Here is a 23687-nt window from a genome sequence, read left to right as displayed (position 1 = left end):
GTGCGTGAGGAGAGAGAGAGAGAGAGGGGAGGAGACTGGAGAGAGAGAAAACAGTAGGCTACACACTACACATATGTTTCTGTGCACTTGACACTATACACACGTGTGTGTGTGTGTGTGTGTGTGTGTGTGTGTGTGTGTGTGTGTGTGTGTGTGTGTGTGTGTGTGTGTGTGTGTGTGTGTGTGTGTGTGTGTGTGTGTGTGTGTGTGTGTGTGTGTGTGTGTTATTCTATTCTATTCTATTCTAATATGATTATACTGTAGCCTACTTTTCACCAAATAAAGCTGAACTCTGTTCTCAATAATTCTTAATTCAACCTACATCACAATGCTGTCTTAATTAGGACTTGTTTGTTTGAGTGGCCCTGATAAAGATCACAGTATCTCACGTTGAGAAAGGTTGGAGGCTGATAAGGATATCAGCTTCTTTTCTTTCTATGCCTCCTGATTCTCATACATCATTGTTCTTTGTTCCTTTTGGGAGGTGTTTACTGTTTACACTACAGGCTACCGGGGACTGTAACAGAGTGCCAAGGAACTTTTTGTAGCCTATCTATACAAAGTAAACCTACAGGGGATCAGCCTTCCATTTCGACATCCCGCCACTCCGGCATTGATTTCTAATTCAGTTATAAGAATAAGTATATATATATATATATATATATATATATATATATATATATATATAGTTTTGGGGCTTTAAGACTGACAGGTAATGGGCAGAGAGATGGGGAATGAGACTCTCGTCAGGATTGGGAGTCGAACCTGTGACACGCTGCCAAGCTGGATTCACAGCCTACGTGCCCAGACGTCTAAAAAAATCCTTTTAACTTCTTTCAACTTGGCATCCCCATTTTGGACATGTCATTACTCATTATAGGCGAATCTTTTTTTTGTAAAGGGGGGGGGGGGGGGGGGGCTTTTTTTTCAAAAGTAGTGAAAATAGGTAATATATTCGATGCATGAGACTGTTTGTTGCGATCTTGTATATGCACTACACCTTAGACAGGCAGCCTCTGTAGACAGATTTAAAGCACTATTTTGCATGGTTCACTGTCTTTTTTGGTATTATTTTAATGTTTTATGCTTTTCTTTTTTCTCCATAAATTGCTCTGTAAAGCACTTTAGAGCTACATCGAATACAGGTGTACCATAAGATTTTGACTTGCCAATTGCCCCAAAAGTTTGAGAACCTCATCAAATCTCAAATGTGGTATTCATCTGAATGGAGGTATCACTGGCTCAAAAAGTGCCCGCTTGACATTTTCACCTGTTTATACTCAAAACAAAAGGAGTTTTCTCAAAAGTAAGATACCTGACTCAGAGTAACTCAAAATACAGGTAAATTTTGTCCTGATAACAGAATTCAAAAGGAACTCAGATTTAAAAGCAAATAAATAATGATGGGGCTGACAATGGAACATTGTAGTTTATTCCAAGCTGGTCAAAGCACTTCAAGCTGGAATTTCCAGCTTTAAATTCTTGTGGAGCATAAATCAACTTTATCTTTATTAGTGAGAGACCATCCTTAGGCCATACCTGCAAAACTAGTCTTCAAGAAACAGAATAAACATATTGTCCAAATGTATTTTGATCTAATCATAGACTAAAAGTTTTGGGAATTTCCAGCTTTAAATTCTTGTGGAGCATAAATCAACTTTATCTTTATTAGGGAGAGACCATCCTTAGGCCATACCTGCAAAACTAGTCTTCAAGAAACAGAATAAACATATTGTCCAAATGTATTTTGATCTAATCATAGACTAAAAGTTTGGCAAATAATTTTAACCGACAATGCTGATGTCAACAAATATGACCCATACTTTCCCCTTGTTGTCTCACATTCTGTCTCTGTAATGAAATAGAATATCCACCTTCCCTGAAAAGTGTGTAGTTGTGCCCAGAGACAGTCTCCCTGCAGGAAATAAAAACGTCTGGGTTTCCGAGGCTAGTCTGGGATTGATTCCTTTGTCTCACCATCTGACAAATAAATTGCTGTTGATTCTCCAGTCAAAGCTTGCTGACTGACTCCCTCTCAGCTTTCCTTCTGTCTGTCTCAATACAGATGCATTTGAGTATAGGCCTACCACATAAAACAAACTGGGAAATCATGTTTTTCTTTTGTTTGATTATTATACATACCTGAAGAACAAAACAACATGACACAAAATAAGACAAACCCCATTGTTCTATTTGATAGATAGCACACCGTTTTATTAGTATATTTAGCTTTGTGACGAACAGCTTGGGAGAAACAAAATAAATAATTAAAAAATAAAATGGTCACAATTTCCTTTTCTTCAAAAGTTTTTTGGGGGGGGGAACAACATTTTAGCCGTTAGCAGTGACATCACACAAAGGAAAAAAAAGAAAAGAAAAAAGCAAAATTTCAGGTCATTGGTCTGCTTGTTCACGGAACCCAGAGTGATATGTTCTTGTTAGGCTACTAAATAACTGTGCCCATAATGTTTTTGCAAGAAGTCAGCAATCAGAAATAAAATAAAGAAAAAAGTATATTCTTTAAGTTCTTTTTTGTTTTTGAGTTTCCTTTTTTTCTCATCTCGGTCATTTTAAGTTGCTTCACATATATATTATCAACACTTTTCCAAAGAATCAAAATATTTAGCCACAGGTACTGGAAAACAGTATCCACTGTTAATAAACACAATAAATATAAAAAAAGAAGAATCATTTTTGATATAATTTATATGGTATCAAAGAGAGGGAAATGGGCCTTCAGGTATATATGTGTTTTACAAAAGTGATGTCCTTTTTTATTTTTCCTGAGGTCGGTTTTTATCATCGTCTGTGGTTTAACGTTTTGCTAAATATACTAATAGAGAAAGAAGACCACACACAGGGTCTGGTAATGGCTTATCATTCACTGGATTTGTGGTAACACCACTACAAATTCAATGTGGCCCTACTTGTGACTTGTGTACTAAGTTTCGCTAAGAGGTCAAAAGTTAAGTCAGCCCCTCAAAGCCAAACAAACACACAACTAAACGCCCCCTCCCTTCCCAAAACATTTTTTCTTCTTCATGGGATTACCCTGCCATTTTGAATTTTAGCATGTTACTTCTTCTTAACTTCCTGCTAGTCACATTTATGAATCTGTCCTTCAGTTTTTCCTAAAAATGTCCCATTATCATCATTATCATAAACTAAAACCACAGGCCACAGCTAGCCATTAGCTAACTGTTATTGGCATCCTTAACAACAAAACAAAAACAAAACACAGTTGTACACAATTGGCATTTCAATGATGAATGCAAATGCTAACAATGCCAACAAGCCTTTTGTGAAAAAACTGAATATTATCATAGAAACCTTCCTCCAAAATATGACTATCTGGTGAATAAAGATAACCTTGTAAAATTCAACATGTAACGGCATCCCTTTGATGATAGGTAAAGTGTAAATTCAGTTTAGATGCAGTCCCATTTCCCTTCAGTGTGTTAGGAAGGAGTAATAATCAGATAAACTGAGTGAGTGAGTAAAGGGGCGGGGTGTAGAGGGGTAGGTGGGGTTGTGGTGGGAACAAAATTAACAGAAAAAAGAATTGCAAAAATCTGTACATGTAAACATCACACTTCCACTGAGTTGAAAATCATGAGGAGAATACAGGCTTTCACATTGGTATTACTGCAGGTACAAAGACCCTCGGTGGACAGACACAAATCAAGACAATCAGAGTCTGGTACAAGTCAGGTAAAAAAGAAGGGAATAACGGGAAAAGAAAGAAAAATGGTCAAAATACCCCCAAAAAGCTAAAATATGAACAACGGGAAACAGAGGATTCTAACACACACCCAAAAACAAATACAAAATAATATAAAATTAAATAAAACATTAAAGCCTTGGCTCAGAGAGCCATTTGTTTGATTTTACAGTAGAAGCTGTACACTGCTCCGATAAAAAAAATAAAAGTGTGTGTGTGTGTATCGAGCAAACTGTCTGAATGAGGCAGACTCTTCGTTATCTTTGTGTTTTTTAAACAAGTTTGTGACCATTTGTAGACCTGACCAGCACCATAGGTCATCTATCTGCTCAGGAGAAACATTTGCTTTATCATCAAAGGTAATCCTAAAAAGGGAGATAAGACTGGACACACCTATGCAGCTTTTCCAATGTATTGTATTATTTGCCAGGTAAAGTCTTTGATATGAATGAGGTATACATAGTTCAGACCATTTATTACAGTGAAACTGTGACATCCGGTCGAAATTTGAGATATGTTTGAGACAAGAGTACATAATACACCGTAAAATCATCAGTGTTAATCTATCCGCTTTGAGTGTACAAATGACACCACATTGACAGAATTAACACTCAGGATTTTACTGTGTACACATTGTGTGAGATGATGCATGGCTAGGTGTTCATTATAGAAAATCAATGCAGGATATGATCCCAACAGCAAAATGCTATTCAGCATTTTGATTTTGCTTTAAAATACCATACATTATTTAAGCACAAGGCCAGTGTATTATGCCTTACTGAATAGCAGCGGCCTAATATGCTGTTTTCCTGCTATATATTACAGTATGGAAAAAAACATCTAAAACAGGCAGCCTTGTTTTTTTAATCTGAAGCTATTGATGAATGAGTTAATCCACTTCCTTTATTTTTTTGAGGCAACATGAGTCCAAATGGTGGCAGCTAGAAAATGTATCATCATTTTTCATCAAAAAGCGACCCCCCCCCCCCCAAAAAAAAATCATCACAGGTATTTGCAAAACATGTCATGTCCTTTTGAGAGATTATACCTTGGTGCTGGTAAGGTCCATGGTTACGGGTTCTATTGTTGTGACAACTGAGATGACATCCTTGTTTGGAATGTGCAGTACAGGCATACATGACCTCATCTGAGTGAACGCTGGAACATTTGTACAAAATATCTTCTCGAAAAAGACAACTTTTACTCGCACTACAAAATATATATATAAAATAATAACATTAAGAAGAATCAGAACATTGATAATAATCATATAATAATTAATAAAAAATTGAAATCAGGTAGAAATGCACAGGCCATTTTGGTTTGGCCGGGTGAAGAGATACCAGGAAGAGGCGTTTTGGAGTAAGAACGTGTTGATTATGGCTAAAATACTCATATCATATTCTCCAAGTCTGTCCAGCTGTACATACTAGCTGTACTCAGAGAACGTGGATCAAACAATGAGCAAATTACACCTTTTAAAAGATTGTCTTTTGCCTGTTTTTTGTTTTTCCTTTTTTTTTCTTTCTAATTTTCCTTTTTTATACAGTGTGTGGGCTTATGGAAAATCAAACCTGGGTGCAAAAACACAAACACTTTCTGTGGTTGATTGAGGCTGTCTGGCATGAATAGACCAATGGGACGATCCCCGATATCCGCAAGGCAGATCACCACACAGACTAAGGCAATGATTCAACTGCACTGTCTTGGTTCTCTCTGGAACCAGGAGTAATATTAACAGGTGTAAAAGCACAATTTGCTTTAGTCTTTGTGGAAATGGCATTATGAATGTGTGTTATTCTTGTTTCTTGTGTACTCGTGGGGATATTCCTTCAGGTGCATTATGCAGCAAAACAAAAACAATCAATTCCACAGAAAGTAAATTGACTATTCAAACATGTCTCAAAAGTCTTTGTAACTAGACCGTACACAGAGATAGAGAATAAAAGCAAAAGTTTTAGCCACATGAGGAAGGAGGGAGGGGTGGATGGAGGAGTCTCTTCACTTACTGCAGGGCTTCTTAACCGTTTCCCCGCCAGGATTAATTAATAACATGCCAGGATATCGCGCCTTTCAACCCTTATTTTGAATATCCAAAACACCGCGACCGGATGTTGTGTCAGCTTAATGGTGTGTGTTGACTCTCGACCGGTTGTTATTGTCTGCCTGGAGCTTGATAGCTACTGGCCGGCGCCATTACTACGACCGCCAGGCTCCGTACAAAAAGTGCTGTTTTGACCAGAAATGCCGCCTGGGAGGGGCATTTGGAGACTAAAGCAACTGAAAGCGTGCGTGCGCGTGCACTAATGAAGATGGCGCAGCCCAGGGTCTAAGCTAACAACAGATAGCCATCCGAAGCTAATGTAAGTAGCCTTTCCACTAGATCGAATCAAACACATTTAGACAACTGAATAAACGTAGGCTACGCATTTTGGCAGCGTCGCTTCCCGACAAATAACGCAGACTACGTTTTTTAGCTTGGAAAAGGTTAACTGAAAACCATATACTTAGTAGAGGGGGGTCCCCCAGGGGTTTATACTTGGTCCCCACCTTTTTTCCCTCTACACCAAATTTGCTGAAAATGGCTAAACTACAAGCAGATCTACAGCGTGTCACGTCGATCTGCAGATTGTAGATCTTACATTTTTGCCGAATATTCGCTTATTAGGACAAGCACCGAATTCAAGGAGTTAAGTGTTTCAAGCAGGGATCAGTGTTTGCCCCGGGGGGGGGGGGGGGGGTCCATTAAAACACATACGCATTGGGCCCAGATAATTTAGGACAATGTTATTAATGATAAATTATTCTCATTCTCCCCTGCAAAGAGCCCCTCGGTCTTCTATTAGAAATAACTACCACCATTTTCCCCTCTTTTCTTTCAGTCTTTCTTGTCGCAGTCCACTCTTTTCAGAAGGCTGTGGTATCGGGAGTGTGTCATAAAATAAAATGTTGCATAAAAACCTTTTCTATCACCCTTTTATATTGTACCAATGTGTGTCAATGAAGCATCAAATATCCCCGTGGTCAAATAAACGACATTCAGACTCTTGTTAATTAAAAACTGGTTGTCAATGTGATAACGATGGTTGTAGTCTTATTTTTTTAATTAAGTTTGTATCCTATAAATGAACAGGCTGACTAATTGTTAACGCAGAGGTTCTTGGTAAATGTCTGAGAAAAAGCATATAAAAAAAAACATGACAAGCATTTTTAAGATACAGGGTTTTCATCCAACGGTGGCTAAAAAGACGCATCAGCAGCAGTGATTGAAATATCATCTGTCAAGAAGGTAAAAGAAAACAGGTTCCATCCTCGTTTACACCAAATTTGTAATGGTATGCATGGTGTGTGTGTGTGTGTGTGTGTGTGTGTGTGTGTGTGTGTGTGTGTGCGTGCGTGTGCACAGAACCCACCAAACAGGAATTTTATTTAAAGTCTTTCAGTGGTTGATTGAGCAGAACCAATCACATTGTCTCAATTATGCCAAGCCCCACCCACAGGGCAGTCCAGGCAGCCTCAACCGAACATTGGCAGTATTTGAGAACACAGTGAGGATCAAGGAGGAGTAGAGACGGATAGGTCATTGATGTCACCCACAAAATCAGGGTGAGAAAACGCAGTTGATTTAGTTTGTACCCATACTGTATACTATGAGTATAGCACTGGAACAAAATAAGCTTACATATACAAAAATAATTATAATACTTATGTACTAAATATGTGGGATTCATGTATTGGAAAATAATTTGATGCCGATTGTGTCCACCTTGATAGCAAAGACAGCATGGAATTCGCCCTGTCAGGGCTGGGTTCAACCAACATCGCGCCCTTTTTTCAATTTGAATAAATGTAGCACAGGCTTGAGCATTTCCAAATCACAATATATTGACTCATGTTGTGACATGACTGACCTCTCCTTCTCTCTTCCTCCTAGCTGAGGATGAGAAACCTCTAGCTGGGTAATCTTTTGTTGCATATTTCTCTTGATTTTGTGTCGTTCGTTAAATCAAAACATTTTAAACCTAACTGCAACTGGGCAATTACAGAGCGTCTTGCTTTTCAGACCAAGAACAAAACAAACAAACAAAAAATAACTTTTACTAATTCTACATCTACAAATTCAATAAATTAAATACTTTACATTTCATTTTCTGAACATTTTGAACAATTCTAACCTTGATGGGATGATTATTTTTTATTTTTTTACATTGCATTTAGACGTACATTGATAAAAGTTGAAAGGAGGTTTTGCCGTACGGCTTTCACAGGTTCAGGGCAAGCATCAATGAATGCAGATGTGCATGTACAGTATGTTATCACACCTCCCGGATTAATGGCTTTAATATGCCAAAAACATGTACTAGTCAGTAGCCCACACGTGCCGGTCATCTGGTGTAGTGATGATAGAAAGATTAAAGAGATTTCACCATCCAACCAACATTGTGTCAGCTAGCAGACGCAGCACTACTGTCGCCAAAAACACCAAACCGTTAAATGACTAGGGGGCGCTATGATTATCAACTGCATTGCAAAAAAGAAACACCTCGTCCTCCTTTCTGTTTTTTTTTTAATCTTCTCTTCCTTTTCAATTCACACATCTTGTTTACAGCCGTGCAACCACAAGGGGGGTCTCGTCTCTTCCTGGGAAACATACATAAACACATGGAGAGACTGCCCCCCTTAACCAATTCACAGATGACTGTTGCTTCGCTCAGTGTGCAAAAAAGGGAGCAAGTTACAGTGACACGACTACGACCACAGTCAGACTGAGTAGAAAGCACAGTAAAAAACCACAGTAGAGTGACAGTTGAAATCCTCCTGACAAGAATCCACCTCCAGAGGAAAGTAGTAGTTGCATTCATATTTCGTCCCGTTTCTGAACATAATTCAACCCCACCCCCCAGAGTTTGACTGCAAGTGTAAAAACGAGACACCTGGGCCCAGAGACATATCTAAAAGAGTTAGAATATATAAATAATTGGAATCTTAAATTAACTTAAATAAGCATCTAGATACAATTCTTAACAAACATTTGCCAGGGTACAAATTTCAGTTCCATCCAGTAAAGCCAAATTTTGGTATTGCTTGCCAAACTGTAATATTATTTTAGGTATTTAAAAAAAGAAAGAAGTATAAATTAAAAAAAAAAACAGACTCACTGGAGGATTCAAATAATTCTAGATGCATCAATGTCCCATCTCTTTTGGATAGAAGGCTCTGGCCAAAACCCAGAACAGGACAGCATGTACACACCAGAGAACATCAAGAGTTTAAAATCTTTGAATGTACTATTGGGTCTAACTAATAGAAAGATGTCTCATATGCCCCAGAGCGGTTTGAGTTCTTGTACCTTTTGGGGTTGCAAAGGGAACTCTTCACTCCCTATACCCTCCAGACCAGAGGATGAAGGTGTTGGGTGAGGGAACTTTACCAATAAATAAAGAGGTATAGTCACCATAAGAAAGGTGAAAAAACAAAACAGAGAACACAGCCTTATGAAGAAAGAAGAAACTGATCAACCAACTGGAATTCCAAGAAAAGAGGAACAACTGGAATGATGAACTACTGTAGAACGACGGTGTGTTGGTACGTGTTCTCTAAAGGACTGTTAAAGTTCAAAGGTCTGTGGTTAAAAGGTCCCTCTCTGTGGTGTTGTTTTCACTGTGTTACAGTGGAGTTAAGGTTGAGGTTAAAACGGAGGTTGGTGGGTTGGTTTGGGCGTTTTGGCTAGCGAACGCCCGGCGTTCATTGAGGTTTCAGGTCTATGGCAGAAGGTCCGGTTTAAAATAGCAGCAGCAACATGAATCATCATTGTAGTCATCATAGTAGTAAAAATAATGATGATAATAGTAATAATAATAATAATAATAATAATGGCCCTCTCAAAAAAGTCTAACAGACACAATAACACAAGGAGAACTCCTCCCAGTGCCTCCCATGCTCTGGTCCCAACAACCAGGATCAGACTAGATCAGACTAGAACAGAGCCACTTTAAGCCTTGGCCAGGGAGGAAAGTAGAGGGAGGAGAGGAAAAACGAGAAAGCCGGTATACAGTAGGTCCACAAAAATAAGATTAGATTAGGTCCAGTGAGAGAGGGGGGGGGGAGAAAGGGGAGGAAGGGAAAGGGGAGTGTAAATATCCCATCCCAGAGAGAGAGAGGGGTGGGGGGGGGGGGAGGAGGAGGAGGGGAGGAGGGGGTTTTCAAATGAACGCTGAGGTTTTGCTTACATCTGGGAGGAAAAATTGCCACCAGAAATAAACACATTTAGCAGCCCCCCTCCCTTTTAAGAAACACCCATACAGCCATTCCCCGCCTCCCCTTTCAGAAGGACAAAGTCAATCCCAGTCCAGAGTTTTGGATCATTAATGTCTTCAGTTTGAAATGATTATATATACAGCAGCACACTGAACAGAACCTGCACACAACTAAAAGTCCCTCTCGTGTGTTTCTTTCTTTTTGAAGAAGTCATTGTTCGGAAACGGTCACGTCCCACAACATCATCAGTTCTTGAAATTCTCTATCACTTTGACATTACAGGTCTTTGCACAGTCTGCCTTTAATATCTTTTTAGAAAAAAGAACTTGAAGACATCAGGTGGTACGATAAGGTAAACTGGCTTCTGGTGGGAATCTCACCTCTTGCCGTGCATGTATGTATGTGTGTGCGTGCGTGCGTGCGTGCGTGCGTGCGTGCGTGCGTGCGTGCGTGAGTGCGTGCGTGCGTGCGTGCGTGCGTGCGTGCGTGCGTGCGTGCGTGCGTGCGTGCGTGCGTTCGTGCTTGTGTGTGTAAATCTGAGAAAGTGAAGATGGTTGGCAGATTTGATCTGAGGTATTTCCTGGTGGTGAAGATGGCGTCTTGGATGCATAAGTAGCGAGTTACTCCCTGGGTAAAGGGCTGGGGTTCAGGGGAAGGGTTTTGGGGTGCGGACCGAGGGTGAGTTTTAAGGGTGAGGTTTCAAGGTCAGGTAGAGGGAAAAGTGCTATAGGACACAGAGAGCTTATATACAAGCGAGCACAAAACAGTTATCTCTTTTTGTTTTATCAAAAACATTTTTTTCTTGACATTTTCCAGTTTTTACTCCATTCAGCCGCTCCAGGCTCAGAGAAGGTGAGAGTGTCTTAGCCATTTAGTTAGTGCCATCTTTTAAGATAAGTCAAACCGCTTCATCCTTCAGTCAATTGGGAACTAAAACTAAAACAAAAACAAAAACGCTCACAGGACTTAACAACACAACAAGTTCAATCTTTGATTGAACTTGAAATCAATTTCTGGTCAATTTTTTTAATAAACAGTTTTAGTACTACTAATTTAGGGAGTCATTTTTCTTTTAAATCGTTATGATAGAATGGCATTGGCCATTTGGCCGCAACACCCGTCAATTGGGGGGAAAAAAGCAAAGAACAGAAAATAAATCTCCCAGGCGTCAAGACTTCCTGCAAAAAAAAGGAAAAGCTCATTTCACTTGTCTGCCCACAAGGGGGCAACATCGTCTCCTGTTAGAACCCACAGCAGCAGCATCAATAACAGCTCTGTAGGCTTCTTCACGTCTCCACCAGCCAGCTCAAATCAACTTGTTCTCCTCCTACTCCTCCTCTCCTTCCACAGTTTCAATAGGTCTTTGTTCTCTCCTGTCGCCCTCATCTCTCCGTTGCTCTCTGTTCCTCTCTTCCACACTCCTTCGCTTGGAGCGTGGCCGTGATTGTGAGGTGCTTCCAGAGAGGAGAGTACAGGAGGAGAGGTGAGGTGAGACAGAGCGGATGAGAGGTGCGGAGAGATAGAGAGGAGTGGGAAAAGCCTCTCAACCTCCCAAGTGCTCTCTTCTCTTTCGATTCTCTTCATTCTTTTCCACCCTCTTCTGGCAAAAATGATGGGCGGGATGGGGGGGGGGGGGTCAGCTAGGGGACAGATGAAGGGGCCGTGAGTCTGTCTTCCTTCTCTCCCACTTTCCTCCTCTCCATTTCTCCAGAGAGGAGTGAAAACAAAGTCCTGACCTGCCACTGTCTCTCTCTTTCTCTCTCTCTTTCCAAGAAAATTACAGGAGAGAGGAAGGAGAGTGGATGAGCAAGATGTCCAACTGACAGAGAGCAGATACAGGGGGGAGAGAAAGAAGGAGGTCCCCATGTTAAATGGCCATCATGTAGAAACACGAGGAGGAGAGACAGACGAACGGAGGGACGAATACAGGGGGGGATGGAGACACAAAAGACAACCACAAGGGGAGGTATATCTACTGTATGTATGTGTGTGTGTGTGTGTGTGTGTGTGTGTGTGTGTGTGCATGTGTGACCCCGTTTCCCACAATTCAGTTCTGCTGTAGGATGAGGTTCTCTAGCTCGTCGGCAGAGCGGAGCAGGAAGGCGGCCGATTCGCGGTACCCGGCGATCAGCTGTCGGACCGCGGTGATCTCTGGTTGGCTGAGCTGGGTCGACGCCCCGCCCCCTGCCCCGCCCCCACTGTTACTGCCACGCCCACCTAGGCTGTGATTGCTGGAGATGACGGCGGAGGAGGAGTTACTGCTGCCATTGTTGGAGGTCAGGGATTTCATACTGAGGTCTGTAGGGCCTGGAGGAAAGCGAGGCATGGAGAGATGGGTGGCGAAATAAGATGAGAGAGAGTAGTCAGGGATGGGGATGTGTAAAAGAAAACAAAAGGGAAAAATAGATAAGGAGTAAGGGAGGGGCAGGGAGTAGTGCAGGAGAGATTTGAAACGTAAAGGTCAGTAAGCAGACACAAACAGCTGACATATAAATCGTTTTCGATTATACGGTCACAGGCATGAGGCCGAAGGCTGTCCCAATGGTTAGGGCGCATACCCCATGGGCACAATGCCCTGATCCCACTCCTGGCCGACTGTCGAAAATAAAGGCTTGAAATGCCCCTCCAAAAACCCCCAAACAAAAACAAAACAAGGTTGATGCATTCGTAGTGCTGTTATTGTGAGACGTTGACGAATTATTATTCAATATTATATTCAAAAATGATGAATGGTCGAGCGATTGACCATTCATAATGCAAAGCTGGATCAAACTGTGGTAAAATATGTGTTCTGTTTCAGTTATTATACAATGAGCAGCGAGAACAACAGAAAAACAAGGGATCTCTGTGTAAAAGAAGATGATGCACATTGCATTATCTTCTTTTACACCTCAACACCTCAAATCTCTCACCGTTGCTCTGTGTGGCGGCACCAGGCGTCAGGGAGACTGGGTGTTGCATGGCGGCGCCCAGGCCAGCGTATCCGCGGTAGCCGTAGCTGAGTCCAGCTCCGTTGATGTATATCTGGGGGTCCTGGGAGGAGGAGAAGGCAGAGGCTGCTAGGGAGTAGGCAGAGTGGGCCAGAGACGCAGGCTCCCTCAGACCTCCTCCTCCTCCACTGGATGGCTTGTCCAGGGAGATATCATCCTAAAGGGGTAAAGAAGGGTACAATACTCAACAACTACCATGGCAAGTATTACAATTCTGTTTCATTTCTTAGATCAAAATAGTACTATCATGGATATCTGTCATGGATAATAAATTACCTAGCCATATCCCCATTATGTCCATTACAGTGTCAAAACTACTATCATAGAAATGCTATACTTTCTGCAGTCCACTGAGTGGCACACACGGGATGATGTGACACACACCATCATCTGGGGCTTGTCCAGAATGGGTGCAATAGTGGGAGTGAGAGCAGAAAGGGAAGCAGGGAAATTGCTAGTGTAAGTCATCAGTGTTAATTTAGCCATTTGTAACTCTGAGAGTGTACACATCTCACAAAATATACCCATAAGAGTTCAATTAACATTCCAGATTTTACTGTGTGTGACCCTGTAATGTCGATGTCCCTGTAACATGTTTAAATTGTGAACTAATCAACAGTATTCAACAGATGACTTGTTTTGAAAATGCAAGAGAACACCTGAAGATTTATTTGATTTATACAGAGGAATAATTTAACTCTGAAAGAGTTCAATTCAAAGTTAAATTAACAGAGATTGAAAAGCAGAGACAGACAGGCAGACATACAGGCATCCATTATGTATTCTGTCCTGCTGTGCGTAGTGTGTCGACAGTCAACACACAGCAGCATGTACACAACAATTCAGTCAGTCCACCAACAGCTGTTTGAACATGCCATGCACACGCGCGCATACTACTCACATGATAAGTGTCCATTCTCATTCTCTTGGCAGCCTTTCGTGATTCACTGTCGCAGGCAGCAGCCAGGATGTTCTCAGCCATGGCGGAGGTGAGGTGTGGTGGAGTGGGTCGTGTCTGCAGAGAGAACACACAACATTACCGTTGTATCTGGATATAAAGTAGAATACCTCTGTTCATATAGTCTGAGATGGTACAAATCCCAACCTTGATTGAATGGAACATATTGAACTAAAACATATTGCGCCTAGCCGTCTTGATGAATTGAATACATAGGACCGCAATGGAAACAAGCCCTCAGGGCCTTTTGTATTATCCTTTTAGCATGACTGTATAACTGTACTTTTTGTGAACTGTTAATAAAGTATTCAATCAATCAATCAATCCATCCCATTGCTTCACGCTAAATACCTAATTGTAAATGATAAGTGTAATGTACAAGGTGACCACCAAGGTGCAGCAGAGATCACTGCTTGCTCATAACATTGGTTATAATAATCAACATGACACCTGTTGCTAGACAGACTCCACACTCTATAACACACCTATAGAGGGAACCATGATGAAATACCCCAGCATACATACATACATACATACATACTGTACCAGCTTTAATATTACACTGCTATCTATGGAAGAATACAGACCATACTATATACATCATCACTGCAGCGGAAGCCAAAATAGAATAGATCAGACCACTGCTGCTGTGGTATTTACCAAGTTTCAACGTGGCGTCTCTATTCTCTATTCTCTTTTCCATATTTCCATAAATATTCTGTCTGTGTGTAATCTCCTACTAATATAGTATTTATCTTCTATTGTATTTCTTAATTCACAAGATGATGTCTGGCAACATATACTGTGATGTCCATTTGTTTGTCTTGTTTTGTGTGTGTTTTTGTTTATTTTTGGTTGTTCATGAAAAATGAATAACATTTAAGTTGAAAAAGAAAAAGTTTTCTAAAATGATTCTGTTTCTCAAATATGTATTTACCCAGTATTGGTACCACAGTGGTATAATCTTATTGAACCAACATCAGTAATACAGTGGCACTATTATCTAAACAGTATTAGTATTGCAGTGGTAGCATTATCTGAGCAATATTAGTACAGTGGTAGCATTATCTGACCAGTATTAGTACAGTGGTAGCATTATCTGACCAGTATTAGTCCAGTGGTAGCATTATCCGACCAGTATTAGTACAGTGGTAGCATTATCCGACCAGTATTAGTACAGTGGTAGCATTATCTGACCAGTACTAGTACAGTGGTAGCATTATCTGACCAGTATTAGTACAGTGGTAGCATTATCCGACCAGTATTAGTACAGTGGTAGCATTATCTGACCAGTACTAGTACAGTGGTAGCATTATCTGACCAGTATTAGTACAGTGGTAGCATTATCTGACCAGTATTAGTACAGTGGTAGCATTATCTGACCAGTATTAGTACAGTGGTAGCATTATCTGACCAGTATTAGTACAGTGGTAGCATTATCTGACCAGTATTAGTCCAGTGGTAGCATTATCTGACCAGTATTAGTACAGTGGTAGCATTATCTGACCAGTATTAGTCCAGTGGTAGCATTATCTGACCAGTATTAGTACAGTGGTAGCATTATCTGACCAGTATTAGTACAGTGGTAGCATTATCTGACCAGTATTAGTACAGTGGTAGCCATGGTACAGTATTAGTCCAGTGGTAGCCATGGTACTGTATTAGTCCAGTGGTAGCCATGGTACTGTATTAGTACAGTGGTAGCCATGGTACTGTATTAGTACAGTGGTAGCCATGGTACTGTATTAGTCCAGTGGTAGCCATGGTACTGTATTAGTACAGTGGTAGCCATGGTACTGTATTAGTCCAGTGGTAGCCATGGTACTGTATTAGTCCAGTGGTAGCCATGGTACTGTATTAGTCCAGTGGTAGCCATGGTACTGTATTAGTACAGTGGTAGCCATGGTACTGTATTAGTCCAGTGGTAGCCATGGTACTGTATTAGTCCAGTGGTAGCCATGGTACTGTATTAGTCCAGTGGTAGCCATGGTACTGTATTAGTCCAGTGGTAGCCATGGTACTGTATTAGTCCAGTGGTAGCCATGGTACTGTATTAGTCATTGGTAGCCATGGTACTGTATTAGTACAGTGGAAGCCATGGTACTGTATTAGTCATTGGTAGCCATGGTACTGTATTAGTACAGTGGTAGCCATGGTACTGTATTAGTCCAGTGGTAGCCATGGTACTGTATTAGTCCAGTGGTAGCCATGGTACTGTATTAGTCCAGTGGTAGCCATGGTACTGTATTAGTCCAGTGGTAGCCATGGTACAGTATTAGTCCAGTGGTAGCCATGGTACAGTATTAGTCCAGTGGTAGCCATGGTACTGTATTAGTCCAGTGGTAGCCATGGTACTGTATTAGTACAGTGGTAGCCATGGTACTGTATTAGTCCAGTGGTAGCCATGGTACTGTATTAGTCCAGTGGTAGCCATGGTACTGTATTAGTCCAGTGGTAGCCATGGTACTGTATTAGTACAGTGGTAGCCATGGTACTGTATTAGTCCAGTGGTAGCCATGGTACTGTATTAGTCCAGTGGTAGCCATGGTACTGTATTAGTCCAGTGGTAGCCATGGTACTGTATTAGTCCAGTGGTAGCCATGGTACTGTATTAGTCCAGTGGTAGCCATGGTACTGTATTAGTCATTGGTAGCCATGGTACTGTATTAGTACAGTGGAAGCCATGGTACTGTATTAGTCATTGGTAGCCATGGTACTGTATTAGTACAGTGGTAGCCATGGTACTGTATTAGTCCAGTGGTAGCCATGGTACTGTATTAGTCCAGTGGTAGCCATGGTACTGTATTAGTCCAGTGGTAGCCATGGTACTGTATTAGTCCAGTGGTAGCCATGGTACTGTATTAGTCCAGTGGTAGCCATGGTACTGTATTAGTCCAGTGGTAGCCATGGTACTGTATTAGTCCAGTGGTAGCCATGGTACTGTATTAGTCCAGTGGTAGCCATGGTACTGTATTAGTACAGTGGTAGCCATGGTACTGTATTAGTCCAGTGGTAGCCATGGTACTGTATTAGTACAGTGGAAGCCATGGTACTGTATTAGTACAGTGGTAGCCATGGTACTGTATTAGTACAGTGGTAGCCATGGTACTGTATTAGTACAGTGGTAGCCATGGTACTGTATTAGTACAGTGGTAGCCATGGTACTGTATTAGTCCAGTGGTAGCCATGGTACTGTATTAGTCCAGTGGTAGCCATGGTACTGTATTAGTCCAGTGGTAGCCATGGTACTGTATTAGTCCAGTGGTAGCCATGGTACTGTATTAGTCCAGTGGTAGCCATGGTACTGTATTAGTCCAGTGGTAGCCATGGTACTGTATTAGTACAGTGGAAGCCATGGTACTGTATTAGTCCAGTGGTAGCCATGGTACTGTATTAGTACAGTGGTAGCCATGGTACTGTATTAGTCCAGTGGTAGCCATGGTACTGTATTAGTACAGTGGTAGCCATGGTACTGTATTAGTACAGTGGTAGCCATGGTACTGTATTAGTCCAGTGGTAGCCATGGTACTGTATTAGTACAGTGGTAGCCATGGTACTGTATTAGTCCAGTGGTAGCCATGGTACTGTATTAGTCCAGTGGTAGCCATGGTACAGTATTAGTCCAGTGGTAGCCATGGTACTGTATTAGTCCAGTGGTAGCCATGGTACAGTATTAGTCCAGTGGTAGCCATGGTACTGTATTAGTCCAGTGGTAGCCATGGTACTGTATTAGTACAGTGGTAGCCATGGTACTGTATTAGTCCAGTGGTAGCCATGGTACTGTATTAGTCCAGTGGTAGCCATGGTACTGTATTAGTCCAGTGGTAGCCATGGTACTGTATTAGTACAGTGGTAGCCATGGTACTGTATTAGTACAGTGGAAGCCATGGTACTGTATTAGTCCAGTGGTAGCCATGGTACTGTATTAGTACAGTGGTAGCCATGGTACTGTATTAGTACAGTGGAAGCCATGGTACTGTATTAGTCCAGTGGTAGCCATGGTACTGTATTAGTACAGTGGTAGCCATGGTACTGTATTAGTACAGTGGAAGCCATGGTACTGTATTAGTACAGTGGTAGCCATGGTACTGTATTAGTACAGTGGAAGCCATGGTACTGTATTAGTCATTGATCCAACCACTGCAGTGGTGGAGGACCCTTCATCCTGCATCTACAGTGTATTAGTATTATATACATTAGGAACTATTATCAGACATAATACTACATTAGAGGTATAACTACTGAGACTGACCCCCCACCATGGTAGAGATCCCATTATATCTCTTCTGTATTAGCACAAGAGATGTGGTCAATTCACTGTAATTTCCCTCTGTGCACAATGCAAATTGAAACTGTAGGTCAATTTCAAAGCGTTATTCATTTCATGCGATTCCTTTTAAATGTTTAAAGAAGCACATTTACTCAATTAATTAAAGTCGAAGTGAACCGTGACCCCTGGGTTGTACAGAACTGCAGCAGACACTGCAGCCTGAATCTAGCAATTTATTCCTATTTCATTCTTTACTGTTTCAAGATACAAAATTACAAAAGAGAAAAATTCTTTGGTTCCTCAATATTGTAGTAGCACTAACAGAAATTGCAAAAAAATAATGAAGAATAGCACCAGTAGTGAGAACAATAGCTAAGTAGGTCTGCCCTTTTACATAAAATGTGCACATTTGATGTAATCATATTATATTATAATGTCTCAAGCACTGTTGCATTCCTCGCATGGAACACACTGGAACATTCTTCAAACGTGTGGCAACTTCAATAACAAACCGATGCATAAAACAAGCCACCTACCACAGCTACGTGTGTGAAGTGAACCACATATTTCTCAAACCTAAAAGCCTACCCAAGAGACTTTTGTCACAGGTCTCATCTGAGTTTCATTGTTTCCACGGTTCTTCTGCAGTTTTTAGCGTTCCATCACTTACAGAGGATTGAGGCAGTTTCGGCAGTCTGTATGGAAGTCTGAATGGCTATTGAAGTATTCTCATTTTAAGAGTAGGATGCAGAGTGTACGCTGTACGCTCCTACAATGTATTTTAAAACAACTGCTCATGCACGTCTCCAGAGTGACCTACAGTACCCTTATTTTTGGGGTGATTAGGTGGGGTGGGAGCGGCCAGCTTGGGAGAGCTTTCTGTTTTGTTTTGTAATGTATGCATGGATGTATTTGTTGTAATGTTTCTGTCTATTGTATTGCTCTGTATTTGCTGTATGTTGTTGGACCCCCTCGAAAACGAGATGTGACATCTCAAGGGGATATCCTTTCTCAATAAAGGTTCATATAAGTACTCCACTGCTTGCTACCGTGTGTTTGCTACAGTACGGGTTCAGTGTCTTGACTCTTGCTCAAGGACACCTTGACAGGGAGTGATTCTCGCTGTGTACTTTCACAAGTACATACTGTAGATAAGCCGTTGTGACCAGGAGGAAATTTGCTGTAAGACAGCTCTGATATTAACCAGCATACTAACACATGTACAGTATACAGTATACTGCTCTATCACTGCTGCTGTTTTTTGCAGCACAGAAAAATATCAGTGTATTCCGATTCAGATATTATTAAAATGGACTGCTTAGGTTAATATTTGACCCTGTCCATCAGGCGGCTCAGGCCATGATGTGTTTTCTGTAGTAGTTCTCTGTCTAAATGGTAAAGATGTGCTCAACCACCCTGTCCCTCCATCTGTCAATACAACACTTTGGTCCCAAACAAGATACTGTAGGTCAGTGGTTTTCAACCTTTTTCATATAAAGGCCCATTATTTATTGAGCACTTGAGCCACGGACCACCATGATGACATTTAGCCTTGCAGACCCAAAACTAAGGAATATTCCATGCTGTATTGATGTAGTACCATAGGAGATAAGGCATAACACGTTATTTTACATGCTCTAATAATTGTGTAGACTTCTTGTAAATTAAGTAGCCTAATGCAGGTGTTTAACAATAATGTAACTCTTGAGAGTGTAAATTGAAACCGAATGGACCCGTCACATTTTACACTCTCAAGAGTCAAGAGTTAAAGATTTAATAAGTGTCCATTTTGTTACTCTCCATCATTTAGCCGGGGACCACCTGCAACCCCCTCAAGGACCACTGGTGGTCTCCGGACCACTGGTTGAAAACCACTGCTCTAGAGGCTGCGAGTGGTGCTAGACTGTCTTGTACTCTTTAACCCATTTTGGGCGGGAACCCCTTTTGGTGTTAGCATTATGTTATGCTTTAGCTATTTCAAAATAGCAGATCTACAAGCTCATAGCGCGCCACGAGTGGCGCGCTACGAGCTTGTAGGTCTGCTATTTTTTTTAAATCGAAGAACGACTGACATAGAAACATAGCTTTTTCAGAAAACTGTCAGGATGTAGAAGACATTTTTAGAATCTGATCTCAGGTCAAAATGGGTTAACACACAGTACATACCTCCATGCCGTTCTTCTTCATGCGTCGGCAGGATTTGAGGTAGGTGCGGATGCGCTTGCGTGCGCGTTCCTGGAACTCTGGGAACTGTCTGCTGCAGGACTCGATAATGGCCTGGATCTTCTCCTTGGGCTGCTTGGAGATGGGCACCATACGGTCCAAGTTCTCATCCACAAACAGACGCACAAACATCTGAAAGACACAAAATAGACACAATGTGAAATGAGTGTGTTTCCTGTTTATCGGTCCCCTAGCAACGGAATGATAATATTGAATAATTAATATATATTTTTAAAAGAAGAGTAGGCGGGAAGAAATGGAGAGAGTACAAATGGAACCAAATGGACCATAACACGTCCATTTGGTTCCATTTGTACTCTCTCAGAGTTAAGTTGACATTGATTTTACGATATAAAAATAAATAAGAGTTATAATCAATTGAGGTCCCAGATATAAATGGCCTATGCATGTCAAACTGGGTATCCTTCAAATTAAAATGATGAGAATCACTGCTAGAGCCCTGCCATATCATTTCAAATGGGGTCTTGCCCATTTAATCCATTTAACACTCTCAAGAGTTAAAGATCTATAAGGGTCCAATTTCGTTACCAAAACTCTCCATCATTTAGCTGGGGACCACCTGGAACCCCCTCAAGGACCACTGGTGGTTCTCGGACCACTGGTTGAGAAACACTGTTCTACATCTATTCTAAGCTTAATTAATTAATGAGAAAGCGGACTCGGCCCCCAGCCTGGTTCCCTAGTCAAAATATGGCCCTTGACGACTCCCAACCTGTGGTCATGGTCTACAGTTTTGATTTATTGTTCATTAAAATAAACATGTTGCCCTGAAAATGCACACGGCCCACCCATCTGACTACTCAACACGTGGTCATAGTTTTCCAAATGTTCCAGTGGACCCTGATGTGTGTGTGTGTGTGTGTGTGTGTGTGTGTGTGTGTGTGTGTGTGTGTGTGTGTGTGTGTGTGTGTGTGTGTGTGTGTGTGTGTGTGTGTGTGTGTGTGACTGTGTGTCACTGTGTGTGTGTACTGTACATACATTGAAGGCCTTTAGTCTCTCAGGGTCGACTCCCTCTGCGATCTTGTCGCTGTCGTCATGGTCGTCATGGTCATCGTCGTCATCGTCCTGGACCGCCTGGGCACCGCGACCCATGGTCAGGTCCTCCGCACACATTTCCATCTTCACGCTGTCGTAGCTGCCCCCAGAGCTGTACTGCGGAGACTGAACACGCACCCACGCAGGCACGCACACACACACACGCACGCAGGCACACACACACACACACAGGCAGGCACACAAAAGAAGACCCAAACTGTTAACACTTTCATCACCCTCTAGTGTTCATGTGATGTGATATCTGTGAATTTGCGCCAACTACTTCCAGGGCACACAGCCCAACACGAGAGGAGGAGCAAAACGTTGTACGAGCAGCAGCCGACATGTCTTAGCTTTCACCACAAACGGTATTATGGTGATCAAAAAGCACTATTTACATCTGAACGTCGGGCGGATTGGACAAAAACTACAACTTTGGAGTATTTTTCTGAAAAGAAAGCAGCAAAGAAACGACAATGAGTGGATCCTTATGGGAGGCGCATTGATCAGTGTGTGTGTGTGTGTGTGTGTGTGTGTGTGTGTGTGTGTGTGTGTGTGTGTGTGTGTGTGTGTGTACCAGTCAGCCAGGTAGACGATAATTCCAAGGTCGGTATGCATTGTTAACCAATGAGAGGCAAGAGTCTTCTCTATTCATTTCAGCTACACTGAAAAATCTCTCTCTCTCTCTCTCTCTCTCTCTCTCTCTCTCTCTCTCTCTCTCTCTCTCTCTCTCTCTCTCTCTCTCTCTCTCTCTCTCTCTCTCCAATGTGTTGTCTTGCGTTCTGTCCTCACCCCCTCCCCCTCTCTCTCCTGTATATCTTTCCATTGCTTCATTTTCTTTCTCCCTCTTTTATTTGCCCTAACTACAGTTGTATGACCTTACTCTCATTTCTCTCTGCCTCTCTCTGACTGTCTCCATTCTTTTATCAGTTCACTGTCTGCCACCTCTCAAATAGTCTCTACCTTCTTATAGAAATGGGCGGAAGGGGGGGGTGTGCAGAACAGAGAAGGCTGAATGGATGTGTGCGTGCGTGCGTGTTATGTGTGTGCGTGCGTGTTATGTGTGTGTGTGTGTGTGTGTGTGCGTAGTCTGTGTACATGACCATGATAATATGTGAATGCATGTACAACTCTATCAGTATCTGTTTCCAAGTCATTTGTAGGTATGGTTGAGTTAGTGTGTTTGTGTGTGTGTGTGTGTGTGTGTGTGTGTGTGTGTGTGTGTGTGTCTCTCTCTCACCTTGCTCCCATAGTCTCTGCCATCACGTTCCAGTCGCAGCTCGGCCGCGTGTGTGTGTGAGTGTGCGTTGTGCGAGTGCGGCAGGGCGGGGTGTGCGTGCGCGGCGAGGTGTGATGCGTGCGTCTTGGTGGCCAGCGGGTACTTCCTGCGGAGCTCCTCGGGTGCGTCCGGGTGGAGGGCGCCCAGCAGGGCCGCCGCCGCCGCAGAGACAGTGACGACGGGCAGGTGGGCGGAGGAGAGGGGCAGGCGCGGGCACGTCTGATTGGCGGCGGGCGACGGGTCGCTCATGTTCATTGGCTGCTGGTCCTCCTGGGACGAGGACGAGGAGGAGGTGGGCGTGCTGAAGTCCAGCGGGGCGGGACCCCCGTTGCCGTTGACCACCTCCGTCTCCCTGGCAACGGAGCCGTCATTTACGGACGAGGAGGAGGGAGGGGTCAGCGCCGGCGGTAGGCCACTACCACTCTCTGACGAGGAGTCATCTGCCAAAAACACACACGTACAAACGTATGATTCACTGCAAAATACACAAGCAGTACTATGTGGACTCAAAACTGGATGACTTTGATGAAACGCAACCGGAAATGAACTTGTATACAACCCAGGTCACCAAGTGGTGCCAAATAATTTATTTTTACCAGCCATTTGAGGTAGAAGGCAACACTGCTGGTTCAAGAAAAGGTTTATTCAGAGGCTGCCTTCCTCAGGCTTAGCAGCCATTTGAAACATGACTTCCAAAGTGACTGGACAGGACAGGTAGACAAAATTACCAGGTTAATATATGATGGGGGACAGCTGGAATATATCAATTTTGTATTAAGCATTTTCATAAATTTGAATAATTGTCTCACAATATTAACAAGAGACATTCTATCTATTGTGAGCTACCCATAGGCTCCAGGAGAGGGCAGTATCAGCTACTGTCCCATGCAGCGTGGAGGCATGGGGCAGCTAGCTAACCAACAGGCTGGTTC

General features: G+C 42.3%; 1 protein-coding gene across 1 annotated transcript in view; it reads right to left on the bottom strand.

Annotated features, from left to right (window-relative positions):
- Nucleotides 1-7511: 7511 nt before the first annotated feature.
- Nucleotides 7512-23687, bottom strand: part of nol4lb (nucleolar protein 4-like b) — a 185311-nt gene continuing 169135 nt past the window's right edge. The window contains exons 6-11 of the mRNA XM_079528322.1: nucleotides 22717-23195; nucleotides 21420-21602; nucleotides 20364-20552; nucleotides 13871-13984; nucleotides 12892-13126; nucleotides 7512-12286 (exon numbers count right to left, since the gene is read on the bottom strand). Coding sequence (XP_079384448.1) covers nucleotides 12027-12286; nucleotides 12892-13126; nucleotides 13871-13984; nucleotides 20364-20552; nucleotides 21420-21602; nucleotides 22717-23195 — 1460 coding nt within the window. The 3' untranslated portion in view covers nucleotides 7512-12026. The remainder of the gene's footprint in view (nucleotides 12287-12891; nucleotides 13127-13870; nucleotides 13985-20363; nucleotides 20553-21419; nucleotides 21603-22716; nucleotides 23196-23687) is intronic.

This window comes from Electrona antarctica, assembly GCF_951216825.1.
Source record: "Electrona antarctica genome assembly, chromosome: 2".
NCBI lineage: Eukaryota > Metazoa > Chordata > Actinopteri > Myctophiformes > Myctophidae > Electrona > Electrona antarctica.
Note: the sequence above shows the minus strand (reverse complement) of the source record. Positions and strands in the feature narration are given on the sequence as shown.